Below are 15,803 nucleotides of genomic sequence, written 5' to 3'. Positions count from 1 at the left end.
ATGTATACCTGTATTCAAAGGGAGGGAAATTTGACCCCTCTTGATGGTTGGGATGGCAAAGAAGTTGCAGGTATGTTTTATTTTTTTTTAAGGATTTCTTTATTTGGGGGGTGGGGATCGTGTGCTCACAAGTGGGGGGAGGGGCAGAGGGAGAGAGAATCTCAAGCAGACTCCCTGCTGAGTGTGGAGCCTGACTCTGGGGGCTTGACACGGGGCTTGATTTCACGACCCTGAGATCATGACCTGAGCCGAAAGGAAGAGTCAGACACATAACTGACTGAGCCACCCAGGCGCCCCTGCAGGTATGTTTTAAATTTACTACACACATTTACCATTTGTCTTTTCTGTGGTGTTCTACATATACTAATTAATCTTTCCCTTATGAATGGATTCTACCCTACTTTCTTTCTACTCTTGGTACAGTCTGGGAGTGCTAGCTGTGGGAGACTTACCTGAAACCTAACTATAGAGAAAAGTGACATCGAAAAAGAAGGTCCTAAATCACCAATGTCCCTTTGCTTTTTTTTTTTTTTTTAATGTGCCACTTCCCTAACACCAAAACCTTCAGTCTCTTGCTGTTTCTTGGCTTATCAGATTGTTGAAACTCCTATGCCTGGCTTTTAAGAGCCTTCATGCTGGCTGTTTTTTTTAACTAGTAGACATGTGTATCCATTATTAAGCTCTTATCCTTTCATCTCCAAATCCACCCTTTTATACCAAGCTCAGTGATGCTGGGGCCAAGATTCTGCAAGCATATTTCATCTTTGCCAGCTGCCCCCTGTTAGGGGGCGCTGGAGGGAGACTGGAAGACTGAATATCAAAGAAGAGATTGCTCCTTCCTGTTTATTCATGGAACTTTCTGGAAACTTCCTGTCAGCTTGCAGTTTTTCTAAGGGGGTCCACAAACACCTTCACCTCAGCAGAGGCAGTTCCTTCCTGCAGCAGCTCATCCAGTTTGCAGCTTTACCAACGTTCGGAGAGTTAGCTTCATTGTATCCCCCCCCCCCTCCCAGGCATCAGTGCCAACTGGAAACTTCTCTTCCTCAGGTATGAGTTTCAGCTCCATACTATAAGTTTTTAAGTTTAATAATTCCACCTCTTCCATTTGGTCCCTCATTTCTAAGGGGGTAGAAACCTGAGTAAAAAAATTTTTTTAATTAAATTCTGTATGTATGGACAGCCAGTGTGGTTTCTCTTCCCCAACTTGGACCTGACTGGGTAGTCCAGGAGACAAATCCTCGAAGATGTGATTTGTAGGTTAGTTTGGGTTTGAATGCATGTCTGAGCTCCTCACCAGTGAAATGGGATGCTGGTAATGCACGGTGTGGGGGCATGATGAATCAGATTATCCCCTCTGGTTGAGGGCTCAGGTGGCTGCCACGCTTGTTAGGCAGTAGTGATGATTACGCTGACTACGGTGTGGGGTGGTTACTTCCAAGTGCCCTGGAGCACTTAAAGAAGAATATTACAAGCTTAGGTCTTTAAACATTCAGCTCAGGTCAGGGTCAGAGAACCAGTGAGCTTTCCTAACAGCCCTAAGAGAATCTATCTCGCAGTCAGAGGGCGGAGGTAGCTGAATATTAAACATTCACTTGTGCGGTTGCAGAATTGCAACATTAGTTGAATTCACAGCCTCTTGAAGTCTCTCATGTGAAAGGACATTGTTTGGACTCAGATGAAACAGAAAAATTCAATTTCCTAGTCACTCTTCCTTGCCTGTGAGAAGCAGTTTGCTTCCCTGTGTCTGGGGAAAGTGGTCTTTCCTTGCTTGAAAACGCTAATAACCTCACCTGGGGCAGTTTCCATTCCCCTCAAGACTTAGCTAGCTGCATGCTGTCTGACCCACTTGTTACCAGTCGACCCATCACTAGGATCTTTTTATACTCTGACAGAGAAAGCACAAACTCCCAACTGAAGAAGAAATAGCTTATACCCCAAAAGAACTTGAAGGTTTTGCTGATACAGGGAGAAGCCTAGGGAATATGTATGGAAATATATTTTAAGAATGTGAGATGAAGGGCAGACTGTAACACTAGCTTGGGCCAAACTGGTTTGGGTGCACTTGCATATTCAGGATCTGATGTGTCAGCACATACAGCAGGACATGGCCCCAGAGTTGGTTAGCCACAACAAACTCACTGCTTCCCTGGCGTTATGTGGAGGGGATCCAAAGGCTTAGGGAGGTAAGAGGGGATTAAACAATCTTACGTTACCTGCATACCACCCCTCACCTTCTCCAGCTACTCAGCTACTCCTGAGAAGTCCAGATGAGAACAACTAACATTTAATATTTCACAATTTCTGAGGGTCACGATTGGCTTAGCAGGGTAGTTGTGGCGCAGGGTCTTTTGATGAGGCTGCAGTCAAGAGGTTGGCTAGGAATGCATTATCTACAGGCTTGCCTGGGTCTGAAGGATCTGTTTCCAAGATGGCTCGCTCATGTGCTCTTGGGAGGAGGCCTCAGTTAGTTGCCACATGAGCCTCTCCAGAGCAGTTTGAGTGTCTTTGCATCTTGGCAACTGGCTTCTCCAGAGCAAGCGGCCTAAGGAGAGAAAAGCCACAGTGTCATGGCCTAGCCTTGGAAGTGAGGTTGTATTCTATTGATCACATAGACCAACGATGACACGTGTTGGAGGAAACTGCAGGGGCAGGAATACCAGAGGCAGCAACCACCAGGAACTATGCTGAATGCTGGCTATCATGGCAGCTTTGCCTCCCAGCAACCAACTTGGCCACCTTCCTTCTCCATAGGTACTTCTCAGGCTTCAGGGGGCTAGGCTCAGGGAGGCAGTTCAAGGTTGGCTTAGTGGAGGTGTGGTTTCTGACTCTTGGGAAAATGTTGAAGTGAAGGGCTAAGAACTGTGTGAAGAAACTCAATGAGAGAAATTAATACTGTATAGTTTCTCCCAGCCTTCATGGATCTGTTTGGAGACATAGATGACATTTCTTCAGAGAGCGATGGGGACAGTGAACAAACTATTCCAGGGCAGCCTGCTGTAAGTACAATCACCAACCTCAGCGGATCCCATTGTTCAAAGTTAAAGTTTTAAAGGCTGAAGGGTCTGACTCCTCTGGAGAGAGGACATAGATAATTGAGTAGTGGTCTGAAACATCTGAGGAATGGGTGACTTTCTCAGCTATGTTGGGAACTGTGGATATTTGAGGGCACAGAAGGAACTGCTCAAAATGAGGTTGATGCCAAACTTTAGGGGCTAAACTGTGAGGACTTGTAATTTGAAAACCTTTGATTTAAGTTTTTCTTTTCTTTTTTTAAAAAGATTTTATTTATTTGACAGAGAGAGACACAGCAAGAGAAGGAACACAAGCAGGGGGAGTGGAAGAGGGAGAAGCAGGCTTCCCGCCGAGCAGGGAGCCCGATGTGGGGCTCGATCCCAGGATCCTGGGATCATGACCTGAGCCGAAGGCAGACGCTTAATGACTGAGCCACCCAGGCGCCCCCTCTTTTCTTTCTTTTCTTTTTTTTTTTAATATTTTACTTATTTGAGAGACACAGAGATAGAGAGGGCATGACCAGGGAGGAGAGGAAGAAGCAGACTCCCTGCTGAGCAGGGAGCCAGATGCTGGGCTCAATCCCAGGACCCTGGGGTCATGACCTGAGCCAAAGGCAGACGCTTAACTGACTGAGCCACCCAGGCACCCCTTGATTTAAGTTTTTCTTTCTTTTTTTAAGATTTTATTTACTTATTTGTGTGTGACAGAGAGAGAGAGAGAACACAAGCAGGGGGAGGGGCAGGCAGAGGGAGAAGCAGGCTCCCCACTGAGCAAGGAGCCAGATGCAGGACTCAATCCTAGGACCCTGGGGTCATGACCTGAGCCAAAAGCAGACGCTTAACCAACTGAGCCACCCAGGCGCCCCTGATTTACGTTTTTCTTAATGCAAACCTGTGCCAGAAAGCATGTGCTATTTGACTTCTCTGATTTTAATAGTTACTTAGTACTGGGGGGTTGTACATTTTCACAGTTCTGTCATTTAATGTCTTATGCAAACCAGATATGTCGACAAAATAAATATTTTTTCTGGTAATGCAGGCTAATAGATCTTGTTTCCCATGGTGGTAGTTTTGGGGGAGAGGCTGAAATTTTAGGGAGAGGCCTGGAGGGGTTGCTGACTGTTTTGTTCCGAAAGCGGTGTCTGAATTTATTTTCGGTCACACCTGTATCTCCTAGTACTCTAGAAGAGCTAGAGCATTTTTAATTTCACTTCAAGCTCTCACATCCCGATTCCTCTCTTAGGATGAACATGGAGTGCCTCAGGACCAGCAGGAGGAAGAGCCGATTTCTGAGACCAGAATAGAAGTAGAAATCCCCAGTATCAACTCTGATTTAGGAAATGAATTGTACTTTGTTAAACTACCTAAAGTTCTCAGCATAGAACCCAAGTAAGAGGACTGATTAAAGTTTTTTTTCAAGATACTAAATTAAAATAGGTGGAATGTAAATGTTTTTCTTATTATGAGTTGGCTAATTATAAAGATAGGAGATTCCTCATATACCTCTGGAAAAGTGAGTTTAGGATGTGCTGTGGTAAAAAATGATGAGTTACTGGTGTGAGAATTTTATTTTTAAAGATTTCATTTTATTTTAAGATTTTATTTATTTGTCAGAGCGAGCACAAGCAGGGGGAGCAGGAGAGGGAGAAGCAGGCTCCCCGTTGAGCAGGGAGCCCAATGCGGGGCTCAACCTCAGGACCTGAGGATCATGACCTGAGCCGAAGGCAGTCACTTAACCCACTGAGCCACCCAGGTGTCCCTAAAGATTTTATTTATTTATTAGAGAGAGAGAGAGAGTGCATGAGAGGGGGGAGGGTCAGAGGGCAAAGCAGACTCCCTGCTGAGTGGGGAGCCTGATGCGGGACTCGATCCCGGAACATCAGGATCATGACCTGAGCTGAAGGCAGATGCTTAACCAACTGACTCAGACACCCAGGGGCCCCTTGTGTGAGAATTTTAATGTGAATGATTATTCTAGCATTTGGAACTTATAAATATAACAGACATGACAGTTGACAAAGGTGTTTTTCACTAGTGTAAAGCTGAAAAATCAGAAAATGAGATTGAGAAAGTTTGCTAGAGAATTCATAAATGTTCAGTGCAAAAGCCACTATGGCTGGAAAAGACAATGATTTTGGACAACAAAATAGTATTGATGGGTATTTTTCATGAAGGTTCATGAATATAAGCTTTTGTGTAATTAACCAGGATACTTTTCTTTAAAAAAAAGTAGACCATTGTCTTATTTATATTTTAGAAGACCTATCTCTTCAAACAAGACTTTGAATTATTAGTCACACTTGGATTTTTTTTCAGATAATGTTTTAAAATCAAATTTCAAGAAAGTACACTAATTTGCATACTTTCTTGAAATTTTACATGAAGTTATTTGTCTACTGTGACTTTTAACATTGGTACATGTTGTAAAGATGATTATTTTATAAGCATTAATAATATTCATTACTCAATATGGCTAACATGAGATTAAAAAACAATTTTTAGACCTTTCGATCCTCAGTATTACGAAGATGAATTTGAAGGTGAGAAAATGCTTGACGAGGAAGATCGAACCAGGTTAAGATTAAAGGTACCATTCTATACTTGATTTTTTCTTTTTCTTTTGAAGTATTTCGTTAAGTAAAACAGAGATAATGACTTGAGACTTGAGATTATGAAATGATCTTTTATGTTTACTCTTCAGTCAATAAATAACTTTAGAACAAGGACTGAAAGGTCTTTTCAGAATATTTTTTGGAGAGAGGTTACATACCCTTTTTTTAATCCCTGTAATTGTCACTTTTCTAACTTTTTTCTCCGAGTTGTAATTTTTCAATGGAAATAACAATACAAATTCTTGAAAATTGTTAGCTACTTCCTTTAGGATAAATATAGTTAGGTATAGGGAGTTGCCTCTACATTTTATAGTGGGTAGACCCTTGCAGCTTCCCAGGATAGATGTCACTCAGGCTCTTTATGGAATTCCGACTATGCACAAAGAGAGGCCTTGTCTTCAGGCAGTTCCTCTCAAGAAGGCCTGGGATGGCAGGACATGCCTGTGCTCTCACAAGGCTGTTGTCTTTTTGCTTGGGGTTGGGGATGAGCTTCTGCTGGGGGCAGAACCAATTTTTAGGCTACCTTTGTGATTTGGAGTTCCCTACTACTCGGGTAGGACACATTTGAACTAAAAAACAGAGCAAAGTGGAAGTCTCAAGTTTAAATTGTTGTTGATTTCTTAATTGTATATTCTTTTATCTTTTTATTTTTAACTTAATGCCCAGAGCTTCTGTGTCTCACTAGGTCAGGCTTACTAGTCCCTCCTTCATTGGGTTCATAGCCCTTCCAGTGGACATGCAGTAGGCAGAGGTCTCCATTTTAACTGCCTAACCCCTGTGGACCCAAAGCCTCAGCCTCCCTTCTTTGGAGCTCCTAGTGTGTGCGATAATATCTCCATCCTGCATCGTACTTCGCTTCTGCTTCCACTGCTATGAACTAGAGCCCAGGAAAGGTTTTAACAAAATGGTTAGTTTAACCAATATCTCTACGTATTTGTTGCAGGAGGGTTTCAGTGTTGCCTGATGGGCTAGTTCTTTTGTGAGCTTCCTTTACCACTACATACTAATTCTTGGCACATGATTGTAAGTCACTGGAGGAAAAAAGAACATGCAGTTTAGTTACATTGGTTTTCTAATGCCTTTGTGTTTTGAACCAGGTAGAAAATACGATAAGATGGAGGAAACGCCGGGACGAGGAAGGAAATGAAATTAAGGAAAGCAATGCTCGGGTGGTCAAGTGGTCAGATGGGAGGTGAGCCCATAATGCCCGGAGGGCACTGGAAAACCCAGAGGGGTACCTGAGAGGAACGGGGTTCTCTGTGCAGGACCTTACTTTGGGGCCATCTTTCATTAAAGAATTAATGAAATCTAGGCCTCTGGGAGGACACTTTAAAAGTAGGCCCAGGATGTGATCAGATTCATGGTAGCTGCCTTCTCCGGGGGAAAGCCTAAGGCTAGCTCACATGCATGAGGTACTATTGGGCAGTATACAATGGTATTTTGGGAAAAAATTGTTTTTATCTTACTAATGAAGTAGAGATTGGGAGAATGACAAAACAATTAGATTTCAAGTTAAAGGAAGGATGAATTTTATCACCTTTGGCTTTAAAAGGGAATACCTTATTTACAGTGCCTCTGTTTCTCTCATGAATTCAGGACACAGTTCCACAGCAGTTTAAGTAAAGCCTATAGGGGAGAATGGAAACTGTGGGATTTGTTGAATGTCCGCCCCAGTACTGAACACTTTCTCATTTGCAGCCTTTCCCTGCATCTAGGCAGTGAAGTGTTTGATGTCTACAAAGCCCCAATGCAGGGCAATCACAACCACCTGTTCGTTCGAGAAGACACTGGTCTACAGGGACAAGCTGTCTTTAAATCCAAACTCACCTTTAGGTAACTGTTCATCCTGACATGTTGTTACTGGTAGTTAAAGCAGCAAGGCAGAGAGTTGTGCAGAAAGCCTGACTCAGCCCTGATTGACATGATTTCAAGGTGCAGCTCACCAGGGATGCGGTCTGGTTCCCATGCTATTTTTTCACTTTTACTACAAATTGCTGTTTCTCAGGGAGCCAGTTCCTGCTGTCAAAACCAACCTGAGACACTGTATAAACCAGAAGACCAGTGAATGATTTCACATTGGTCAGTGCAACTGGTAGGAGGCCTAGAAGACTGGTCTTTGCCGCTTGGCCAGCCTGTGTCCTTTCCCTTCAGTGGAGTTTAGCTGGGAGGCTGGCCGAGCATGAGCATGTTATTGGCGTGTGCACACAGTAGAGGAAAGGGCTAGATGACGGGAGGGGCTGCGGCCTGACCCCAGGCAGACCTGTGCTTCATACCCATGCGGCAGCCTCTTCGCTGGATGCTCCTCGCTCCGCTCCTTCGCACACCTTCCCTCTAAGGACACCATGCTGTTATCCTTCATGCGGCTCTCCTCAAAGTGGGGCACTTAGCGGACTAACAGTGTGCACAAGGTTTCTTTTTGAGGTCATGGAAATGTTCTAAAATCAGCGTGTAGGGCGCCAGGGTGGCTCAGTCGTTAAGCGTCTGCCTTCGGCTCAGGTCATGATCCCGGGGTCCTGGGATGGAGTCCCGCATCGGGCTCCCTGCTCCTTGGGAGCCTGCTTCTCCCTCTCCCTCTACTCCTCCCCACCCCCACTTGTGTTCTCTCTGTTTATCTCTCTCTCTCAAATAAATAAATATATAAATAAATAAAATCAGATTGTAATAATGGTCGCACTTTATAATTTAAAAAATTGTTTAATTGTATATTAAAATGACTGAATTTTATGGTATGTAAATTACGCTCAATAAATCTGTTATGCCTTTTTAAGGACAGACAGCTTTGAGGTTGTGTCTCACTTCTGTCTAAGCTTGAAGAAGAGTCTCAATCTCACTTTTATTTTTTAAATTTTTATTTATTTTTTTAGAGAGAGAAAATGTGTGTGACTTGCGGGGAGGAGCAGAGGGAGAGAGAGAATCTTAAGCAGGCTCCACACTCAGCACCGAGCCCGAAGCGGGGTTCGATCTCACAACCCTAATATCATGACCTGAGCTGAAATCCAAGAGTGGGACGCTTAACTGACTGAGCCAGGCTGGCGCCCCACACTCTCACTAATTTTTAGTTTCCTTATCTATAAAATGGAGATAATACCTACTTCACAGGGATGTGTGTCAGTTAAGTCAAATAATACATAACAGGTCATGCAGTGCAGAGACCTGGCATAATAAATGCTGTTCAAATCCAACCTCTTCCTGAGCTTTCTCGAATGGTGGTGTAAGAGACAAACGATTCCACGGCACGCTTTTTTCCCCACTGTGCTCCAAGTTCCGCATTCCTTACATCCCATCTCTCTCCAGTTTCAGAGGTGCTCTCCTAAGGAACTCCCTTTCTTCCTTCTGATGTACTGAAGACCTGCCTCCTTCTAGTCAGGAATGTACTGTGTTCTGCCCCAGGGACTCCCATTCTAGCGGCTACTGTCCTGCGCTGTCCTGAGGCCTCCTTGCCTTGACCTTCCCTCTAGTCGTTTGCAGATGGAGGGATGCCTCTGTAGTTCTTGAATCACAGCTTCTGGCCTCTGCCTCACCCTCACAGAACTGAGATTTCCCATCCCTTCTTTCCTCTCTGATGGTCCTGGGAGGGGGTGGGGGGGTGGTGGGGGTTGTAGGGGGTGGTTCTTTGGAAAGGCCCTTGACCTTGCTGCCTGCTCTCCTCCTTCCTCCACTTGCACTCCCCGCCCCTCCCCCCCCCAGCATTCCCTGGAGATGGGACAGAGGGAGGGAGCAGAGAGTGAGGACGCTCAGAGCGCCAGGACCCGAGACCCGGCCTCCCTCATCTGCTGAAGGGGAAGTGGTCACTGTCCGCAGCTGTCTGTGCCCTTGACATAATCCCCCCTCACCGTTCGTAGTCTACAGCGAGACGTTCCTGTCTCCCAGCAGACCTCACTCTACAGACTGTGCCACACACAGAAAGATGACCCTGCCACTTGATAAGAGATGCTCAAAGACGCAGAGGATTAGAATCTTACCCATGGCTGGGCGTGATCCCGAGTGCCAGCGCACTGAAATGATTAAGGTGCGTCCGCTAAGCTTTATCCTGGGATTTTTGGGGTATTAAGAGCTGTACTTTTCCAGAATACTAATTCACAATTTTGTATCGCCACCACCATTTTATTTCTTGTTGTTATCAGGGAGCCAGCTCAAACCCAAGCGTGTGGTGAACCATAATAATGTCAGTGACCGCTGATGAGATATAGCAAACCAGACACTCCTGTGCTCTCTCTTCAGCGTATGAGATTTCAGGGAAAATCTGATCATTTAGAAAACGTAACCTTTGACAGATTATCATAAAACTTTGTTAGCCAGATAGGAAATGGCTACGAAGGTCAAAAAGACATTCCTAACTCCTTGGACACCAGCTCTGCCTTGTGAACACCAGTGCGTGGATTGCCAGGCGGAGGAAGGGTGTGATTGTTCTGCTCTGGGGCTCAGGGACCCTCCCCTACCAGCGCCTCCCCATCCTGTCATCGGGAGCTCTGGGGACGCTCTCTGCGGGGAGGGGCCCGGATAGGAACCTCTGGGCACCACTGTAGTTCGGTGGAGCCCGAGCGAGCCGGGTATCTGTCTCAGGGGTCGGCAGACACAGCCTCCCTCACGTGTCCACCGGGCACGGCTGAGGTTCCTCAGGCTGGTTGCTGCTCTCTGGGCTCTGACTGGGCCACAGGGGGGACGGCGGCATGCAGCTCCCAATGCAGCTCCCAACGCCCGCGTCTGGGCCTGTTCTGATGGGGCAGTTAGCGCGAGGGAGTGTTCTGCTCCGCCCCCCTGTGCCGCCTTCATGCCTTAGAACTAAACTGCACCGACTGCCGGCTGTGTGTGGTAACAGGGGTGGGACGGGGAGAACTGTTCTCTGAAAACAAGAAATGTAGTAAACGTAGGTCCAAGTGGGCACAAAGGTAGTTAGTTTTTTCAGTTAAAAAGTTCATTTCCTTCTTTACAGAAAGAAGAACGTTTGAGGGCTTCTACTCACGAGCCCACCCGTCTATGGGAGAAGCAGGACCAGCAGGGGCTGAGTGCCCCCTACCAGGACCCTAACAGTGCCCATGAGGAGGAGGAAGACGCCGAAGCCATTAAAAACCATTGCCAAGGGGAGCTCCCAGGTGAGTTGGGCATGGAGGTCACGTCTCATCTGAGGGCTGCAGAGGCTTGCCCTGTTGTGATTTACTTAGGGCAACAGTACGCAGGCCTTTTATTTTTACTATTTTTGTTGGGGCCACTTTCCCACAGAAAAGCTTAGCTGGGAAAATAAGGCACCCCCAAATAAAATTAATTACATAACTTATGTCCTTATGGAGGAAAATGTGGTAATGAGCAGTTTGCCTGCTTATGTAGTTGACCCAGTATTTAAACTTTGTAGTATTTAATGTGTACATAAAACCTCTTGGGTGTTCAAAAGTGATGACGCTTTCAGAACAAAACCTCCCAAATCGAAGTCATTTCAGCATGTCTGACAGTTATATATACCTTCTCATCAAAACTTTAAAAATGTTGGGGCGCCTGGGTGGCTCTGTCAGTTAAGCGTCTGCCTTCAGCCCAGGTCATGAGTCCTGCAGGGAGTCTGCTTCTCGCTCTCATTCTCCCATGGTGCTCTTCCTCTTTTTCCCTCCCTCCCTCCCTCCCTCTCTCTCTCTCTCTCTCAAATAAATAAATAAAATCATTAAAAAAAAAAAAAACTTTAAAAATGTTGTTGGCTCCAGAAGGGATAATTAATGTAAAGTGGGAAGCAACAACATTCAGGAGAAAAACTCAGGAATAAACAGGTCTTCATCTTTGAGGGTCAGTCCCATGTCTGAAGTTCCTTTGCTTTCAGAGGAACGAGCCAGAATCTATTCTTCAGACAGCGATGAAAGATCAGAAGAAAAGGCTTAAAGATTCCTAAGAGCAAAGAAACTCATCAGTGATGAGGTAGAACCAAGTTTATTCAACTCTAAGGGGTTTGTTCTGAACCCAGGAGCCAACTCCTGGACTGAAGAGTAGCTCCCAGCCCAGGAGCACAGATGTCTGTAGGCTTCACTGGAAGTCAGTGAGGTAAATGCAGTGACAGGAGCGGGAGCGGCCAGAGGAGGGTCTGACCCCTGTGCTCAGGCGGGAGTTGGAAGGCTGCTCAGAGGAGACCTCTCGCTGGGTGTGGAAGAAGGTGTTAGCTTGCAGGGCACACGGGCCTGGTGGGCGTCTGAGGAGGATGGAAAGTCCTGTGAGAAAACGTGCGGGGCCCTGAGGCACCACCACGCCCGAAAGTAATTCAGTGTGGTAGAGCAAGGGCTATACCATGGTCCTCGTGGTAACCTGGCATCTTTATTGTTTGGGTGTAATAGTAATTGAGGGTTATTCCATTTTCACATTACTAAAATACTTTCCCTTTAATTATTTCCTTTTCCACTTATGTCGTAAGTACAAATACATTTTAAGTCTTAAATATACAGGGAATCACTATATTATTGACCACACACTATTTAATTGATTCACTGTTTTCTGAATGTTTAATATGCTTTACTCTAGGTTTAGAGTCACAGATTGGTAACAGTAACATCACAGTAACAAATGTTAAGCATGTCAGTTAAGCACGAGTCACCTGAGGGAGGCATTCATTTTTCATATAAAAATATATATTTAAACAAAATCTTTAAAATATATATATTTAAAATGTTAGGGGCGCCTAGGTGGCTCAGTCGGTTGAGCATCTGACTCTTGATTTCGGCTTGGGTCATGATCTCAGGGTTGTGAGGTTGAGCCCCAAGTAGGGCTCCATACTCAGTGTGGAGTCGGCTTGAGATTCTCCCCCCCCCACTTGCTCTCTCTCTTTCTAAAATCTTTATTTTTTAAAAAATATTTTATTTTTTTATTAGAGAGAGTGAGAGAGAGAACAAGCAGGGGGAGCAGCAGAGTGAGAGGGAGAAACAGGCTCCCTGCTGAGCAGGGAGCCCGATGCAGGACTCGATCCCAGGACCCAGGGATCATGACCTGAGCCGAAGACAGATGCTTAACCACTGAGCCACCCATGCGCCCCTAAATAAAATCTTTAAAAAAAAAATAAAACTTCAAAAGTATACTAAGAAAGCACATAAAATGCAAGCAGTCCTTTTTAAAAACCCACAGGCTTTAAAAATACTGAATTTTAGATTAAAAATGTGAAATAGTGAGGAAGCAGGGGAATGTATTTCAAGTAATATGATTGGAACGTCAGTCAGTATGGAGTGAGCAGGAAGCATCTCTTCTGCCCTGACTGCTGCCTGGGGAAGCCCAGATTCGTGGGGCCTGACTGGCTAGAGACAGTGTCTGTGGACATGGGTTGCTCCTGGGGGGTAGCCTCCTGATGTGAAGGGCTGGCTCCCGCATCAGCTCAGAACCACTTTATTATTTTTTTTAAATTTTAATTTTAATTCCAGTTAGTTAACATACAGTGTTATATTAGTTTCAGGTGTGCAATACAGTGATTCAAACTTCTGTACAACACCCGGTGCTCATCACAAGTGCCCTCCTTCATCCCCATCACCTATCACCTCTCCCCCATCCCCTCTGGTAACCATCAGTTTGTTCTCTAAGGTTGAGAGTCTGTTTCTTGGTTTATTTTTTTCCCTTTGTTCATTTTTTTGGTTTCTTAAATTTAACATGAATGAAATCCTAAGGTATTTGTCTTACTGTGACTTATTTCACTTAGCATTATACTCTCTAGCTCTATCCACATCATTACAAATAGCAAGATTTCATTCATCTTTACAGCTGAGTAATACTCCAGTGTATATATACCACATCTTCTCTATCCATTCATCTAGCGATGGACACTTGGGCTATTTCCATAATTTAGCTCTTGTAGATAATGCTGCTATAAACATAGGGATGCACGTATCCCTTTGAATTAGTGTTTTTGTATTCTTTGGGTAAATACCTGGTAGTGTGATTGCTGGATCACAGGGTAATTCTGTTTTTAACTTTTTGAGGAACCTCCATAGTGTTTTCCACTGTGGCTGCACCAGTTTGCATTCCCACCAACAGTGCAAGAGGGTTCCTTTTTCTCCACATCCTCACCAACACGTTGTGTTTTTGATTTTAGCCATTCCGACAGGTGTGAAGTGATAGCTCATTGTAGTTTTGACTTGCATTTCCCTGATGGTGAGTGCTGATGAGCATGTTTTCATGTGTCTGTTGGCTGTCTGGATGTCTTTTTTGGAGAAATGTCTGTTCATATCTTCTATTTTTTAATTGGTTTATTTGGTTTTTAGATGCTGAGTTGTACGAGTTCTTTATTTGTAACCCTTTATCAGATATGTCATTTGCAAATAGCTTATCCCATTTAGTAGGCTGCCTTTTAGTTTTGTTTTTCCTTTGCTGTGCAGAAGCTTTTTATTTTGATGAAGTTCCAATAGTTCATTTTTGCTTTTGTTTCCCTTGCCTCAGGGGACCTATCTTGAAAAAAAAAATTGCTATGGCCAATGTCAGAGAAGTTACTGCCTGTGCTTTCTTCTAGGATTTTTATGGTTTCAGGTCTCATATTTAGGTCTTTAATCCATTTTGAATTTAGAAAGTGGTCGTTTCATTCTTTTGCATGTAGCTGTCCAGTTTTCCCAACAGCGTTTGTTGAAGAGACTTTATCCCATCGGATATTCTTTCCTGCTTTGCCGAAGATTAATTAACCATATAGTTGTGGGTTTATTTCTGGGTTTTTATTCTGTTGATCCGTGTGTCTGTTTTTGTGCCAGTACCATACTGTTCAGATTACTGCAGCTTTGTAACAGAACTTGGAAGTCCAGAATTCTGATGCTTCCAGCTTTGCTTTTTCAAGATTGCTTTGGCTATTCAGGGTCTTTTGTGGTTCCATACAAATTTTAGATTTATTCTACTTCTGTGAAAAATGCTGTTGGTATTTTGATAAGGATTGCATTAAAAGTGTAGAATGCTTTGGGTAGTATACACATTTTAATATTTGTTCTTCCAATCCATGAGCATGGAATGGCTTTCCCTTTGTGACCTCTTCACTTTCTTTCATCAGTGTTTTATAGTTTTCAGAGTTCAGAGTTTTGTTTTTGTTTTTTTTTTACCTCTTTGGCTAGGTTTATTCCTAGGTATCTTATTATATTGGGTGCAATTGTAAATGAGATTGTTTCCTTAATTTCTCTTTCTGCTGCTTCATTATTGGTGTAGAGAAATGCAACAGGTTTCTCTGTATTGATTTTGGATCCTGCAACTTTACTGAATTTGTATATCAGTTCTAGCAGCTTTTTGGAGTCTTGGGTTTTCTATATACAGTGTCATGTCATCTGCAAATACTGAAAGTTAATACTTCATCCTTACTGATTTGAATGTCTTTTCTTTCTTTTTGTTGTCTGACTGCTGAGGTTAGCACTTCCAGTACTATGTTGAATAAAAGTGGTGAGAGTGGCCATCCTTGTCTTGTTCCTGAGCTTAGGGGAAAAGCTCTGAATTTTTCCCCATTGAGGAGGATGATGTTAGCTGTGAGTTTTTATAGGTGGCCTTTATTACATTGAGGTACAATCCCTCTAAACTTGTTTTTATCATGAATGGATGTTGTACTTTGTCAAATGCTTTTTCTGCATTAACTGAAACAATCATATGATTCTTATCCTTTCTCTTATTGATGTGATGTATCACATTGATTGACTTGCAAATATACTTTTTAAAGATTTATTTGACAGAGAGAACACAAGCAGGGGGGAGAGGCAGAAGGTGAAGCAGACTCCCCGCTGAGCAGGGAGCCCGATGCAGGACTTGATCCCAGGACCGAGCGGAAGGCAGATGCTTAATCAACTGAGCCACCCAGGTGTCCCGACTGACTTGCAAATATTGAACCACCCTTGCAACCCAGGAATAAATTCCACTTGATCAGTTGGTGAATGATTTTTTAAAATTTATTGTTGGATTTGGTTTGCTCGTATTTTGTTGAGGATAGCTCAGAACAAATGTAGACAAAATTTCTAGAAACGTTTGATATTGAATTTTACATCTTATTTCTTGTATCTGTTCAGGAGCTGAGGCCTCTGGAAAGAGGAAAGTGGGGGGTGAAGAGGAAGAAAACGACTGAAGTATGAAATGTGCCCTCATTGTATACATTGTACTGACCCTTGAGGAACACAGGTTTAAACTGCACGGGTCCACTTACAGCCTTTTTTTTTTTTTTGATAAATATGGTACAGTGCTGTAAATTTATTTTCTCTTCCTTATGGTTTTGTTT

At 43.8% G+C, this 15,803-nt stretch overlaps 1 protein-coding gene across 2 annotated transcripts; it reads left to right on the top strand.

Annotated features, from left to right (window-relative positions):
* Nucleotides 1-671: 671 nt before the first annotated feature.
* On the top strand, nt 672-15,803 carry LOC112833140 (RNA polymerase-associated protein LEO1-like). 2 transcript variants are annotated; one of them, XM_025884135.2, is made up of 9 exons: nt 672-1,047; nt 2,911-2,996; nt 4,255-4,400; nt 5,514-5,598; nt 6,721-6,815; nt 7,322-7,456; nt 9,497-9,632; nt 10,557-10,716; nt 15,598-15,803. In XM_025884135.2, exons 2-9 carry the CDS (start codon nt 2,916-2,918, stop codon nt 15,651-15,653), a joined length of 894 nt encoding a protein of 297 aa, XP_025739920.1. In that variant the 5' UTR covers nt 672-1,047; nt 2,911-2,915; the 3' UTR covers nt 15,654-15,803. The 2 variants fall into 2 exon arrangements, with proteins under 2 accessions (XP_025739920.1, XP_073733114.1); XM_073877013.1 differs by having other exon boundaries at nt 9,494-9,632.

The sequence above is a fragment of the Callorhinus ursinus genome, unplaced genomic scaffold, assembly GCF_003265705.2.
Source record: "Callorhinus ursinus isolate GAN/ISIS: 27379988/994484 unplaced genomic scaffold, GSC_fseal_2.0 scaffold25, whole genome shotgun sequence".
NCBI classification, from domain to species: Eukaryota; Metazoa; Chordata; class Mammalia; order Carnivora; family Otariidae; genus Callorhinus; species Callorhinus ursinus.
This window is presented reverse-complemented; position numbering and strand designations above follow the sequence as displayed.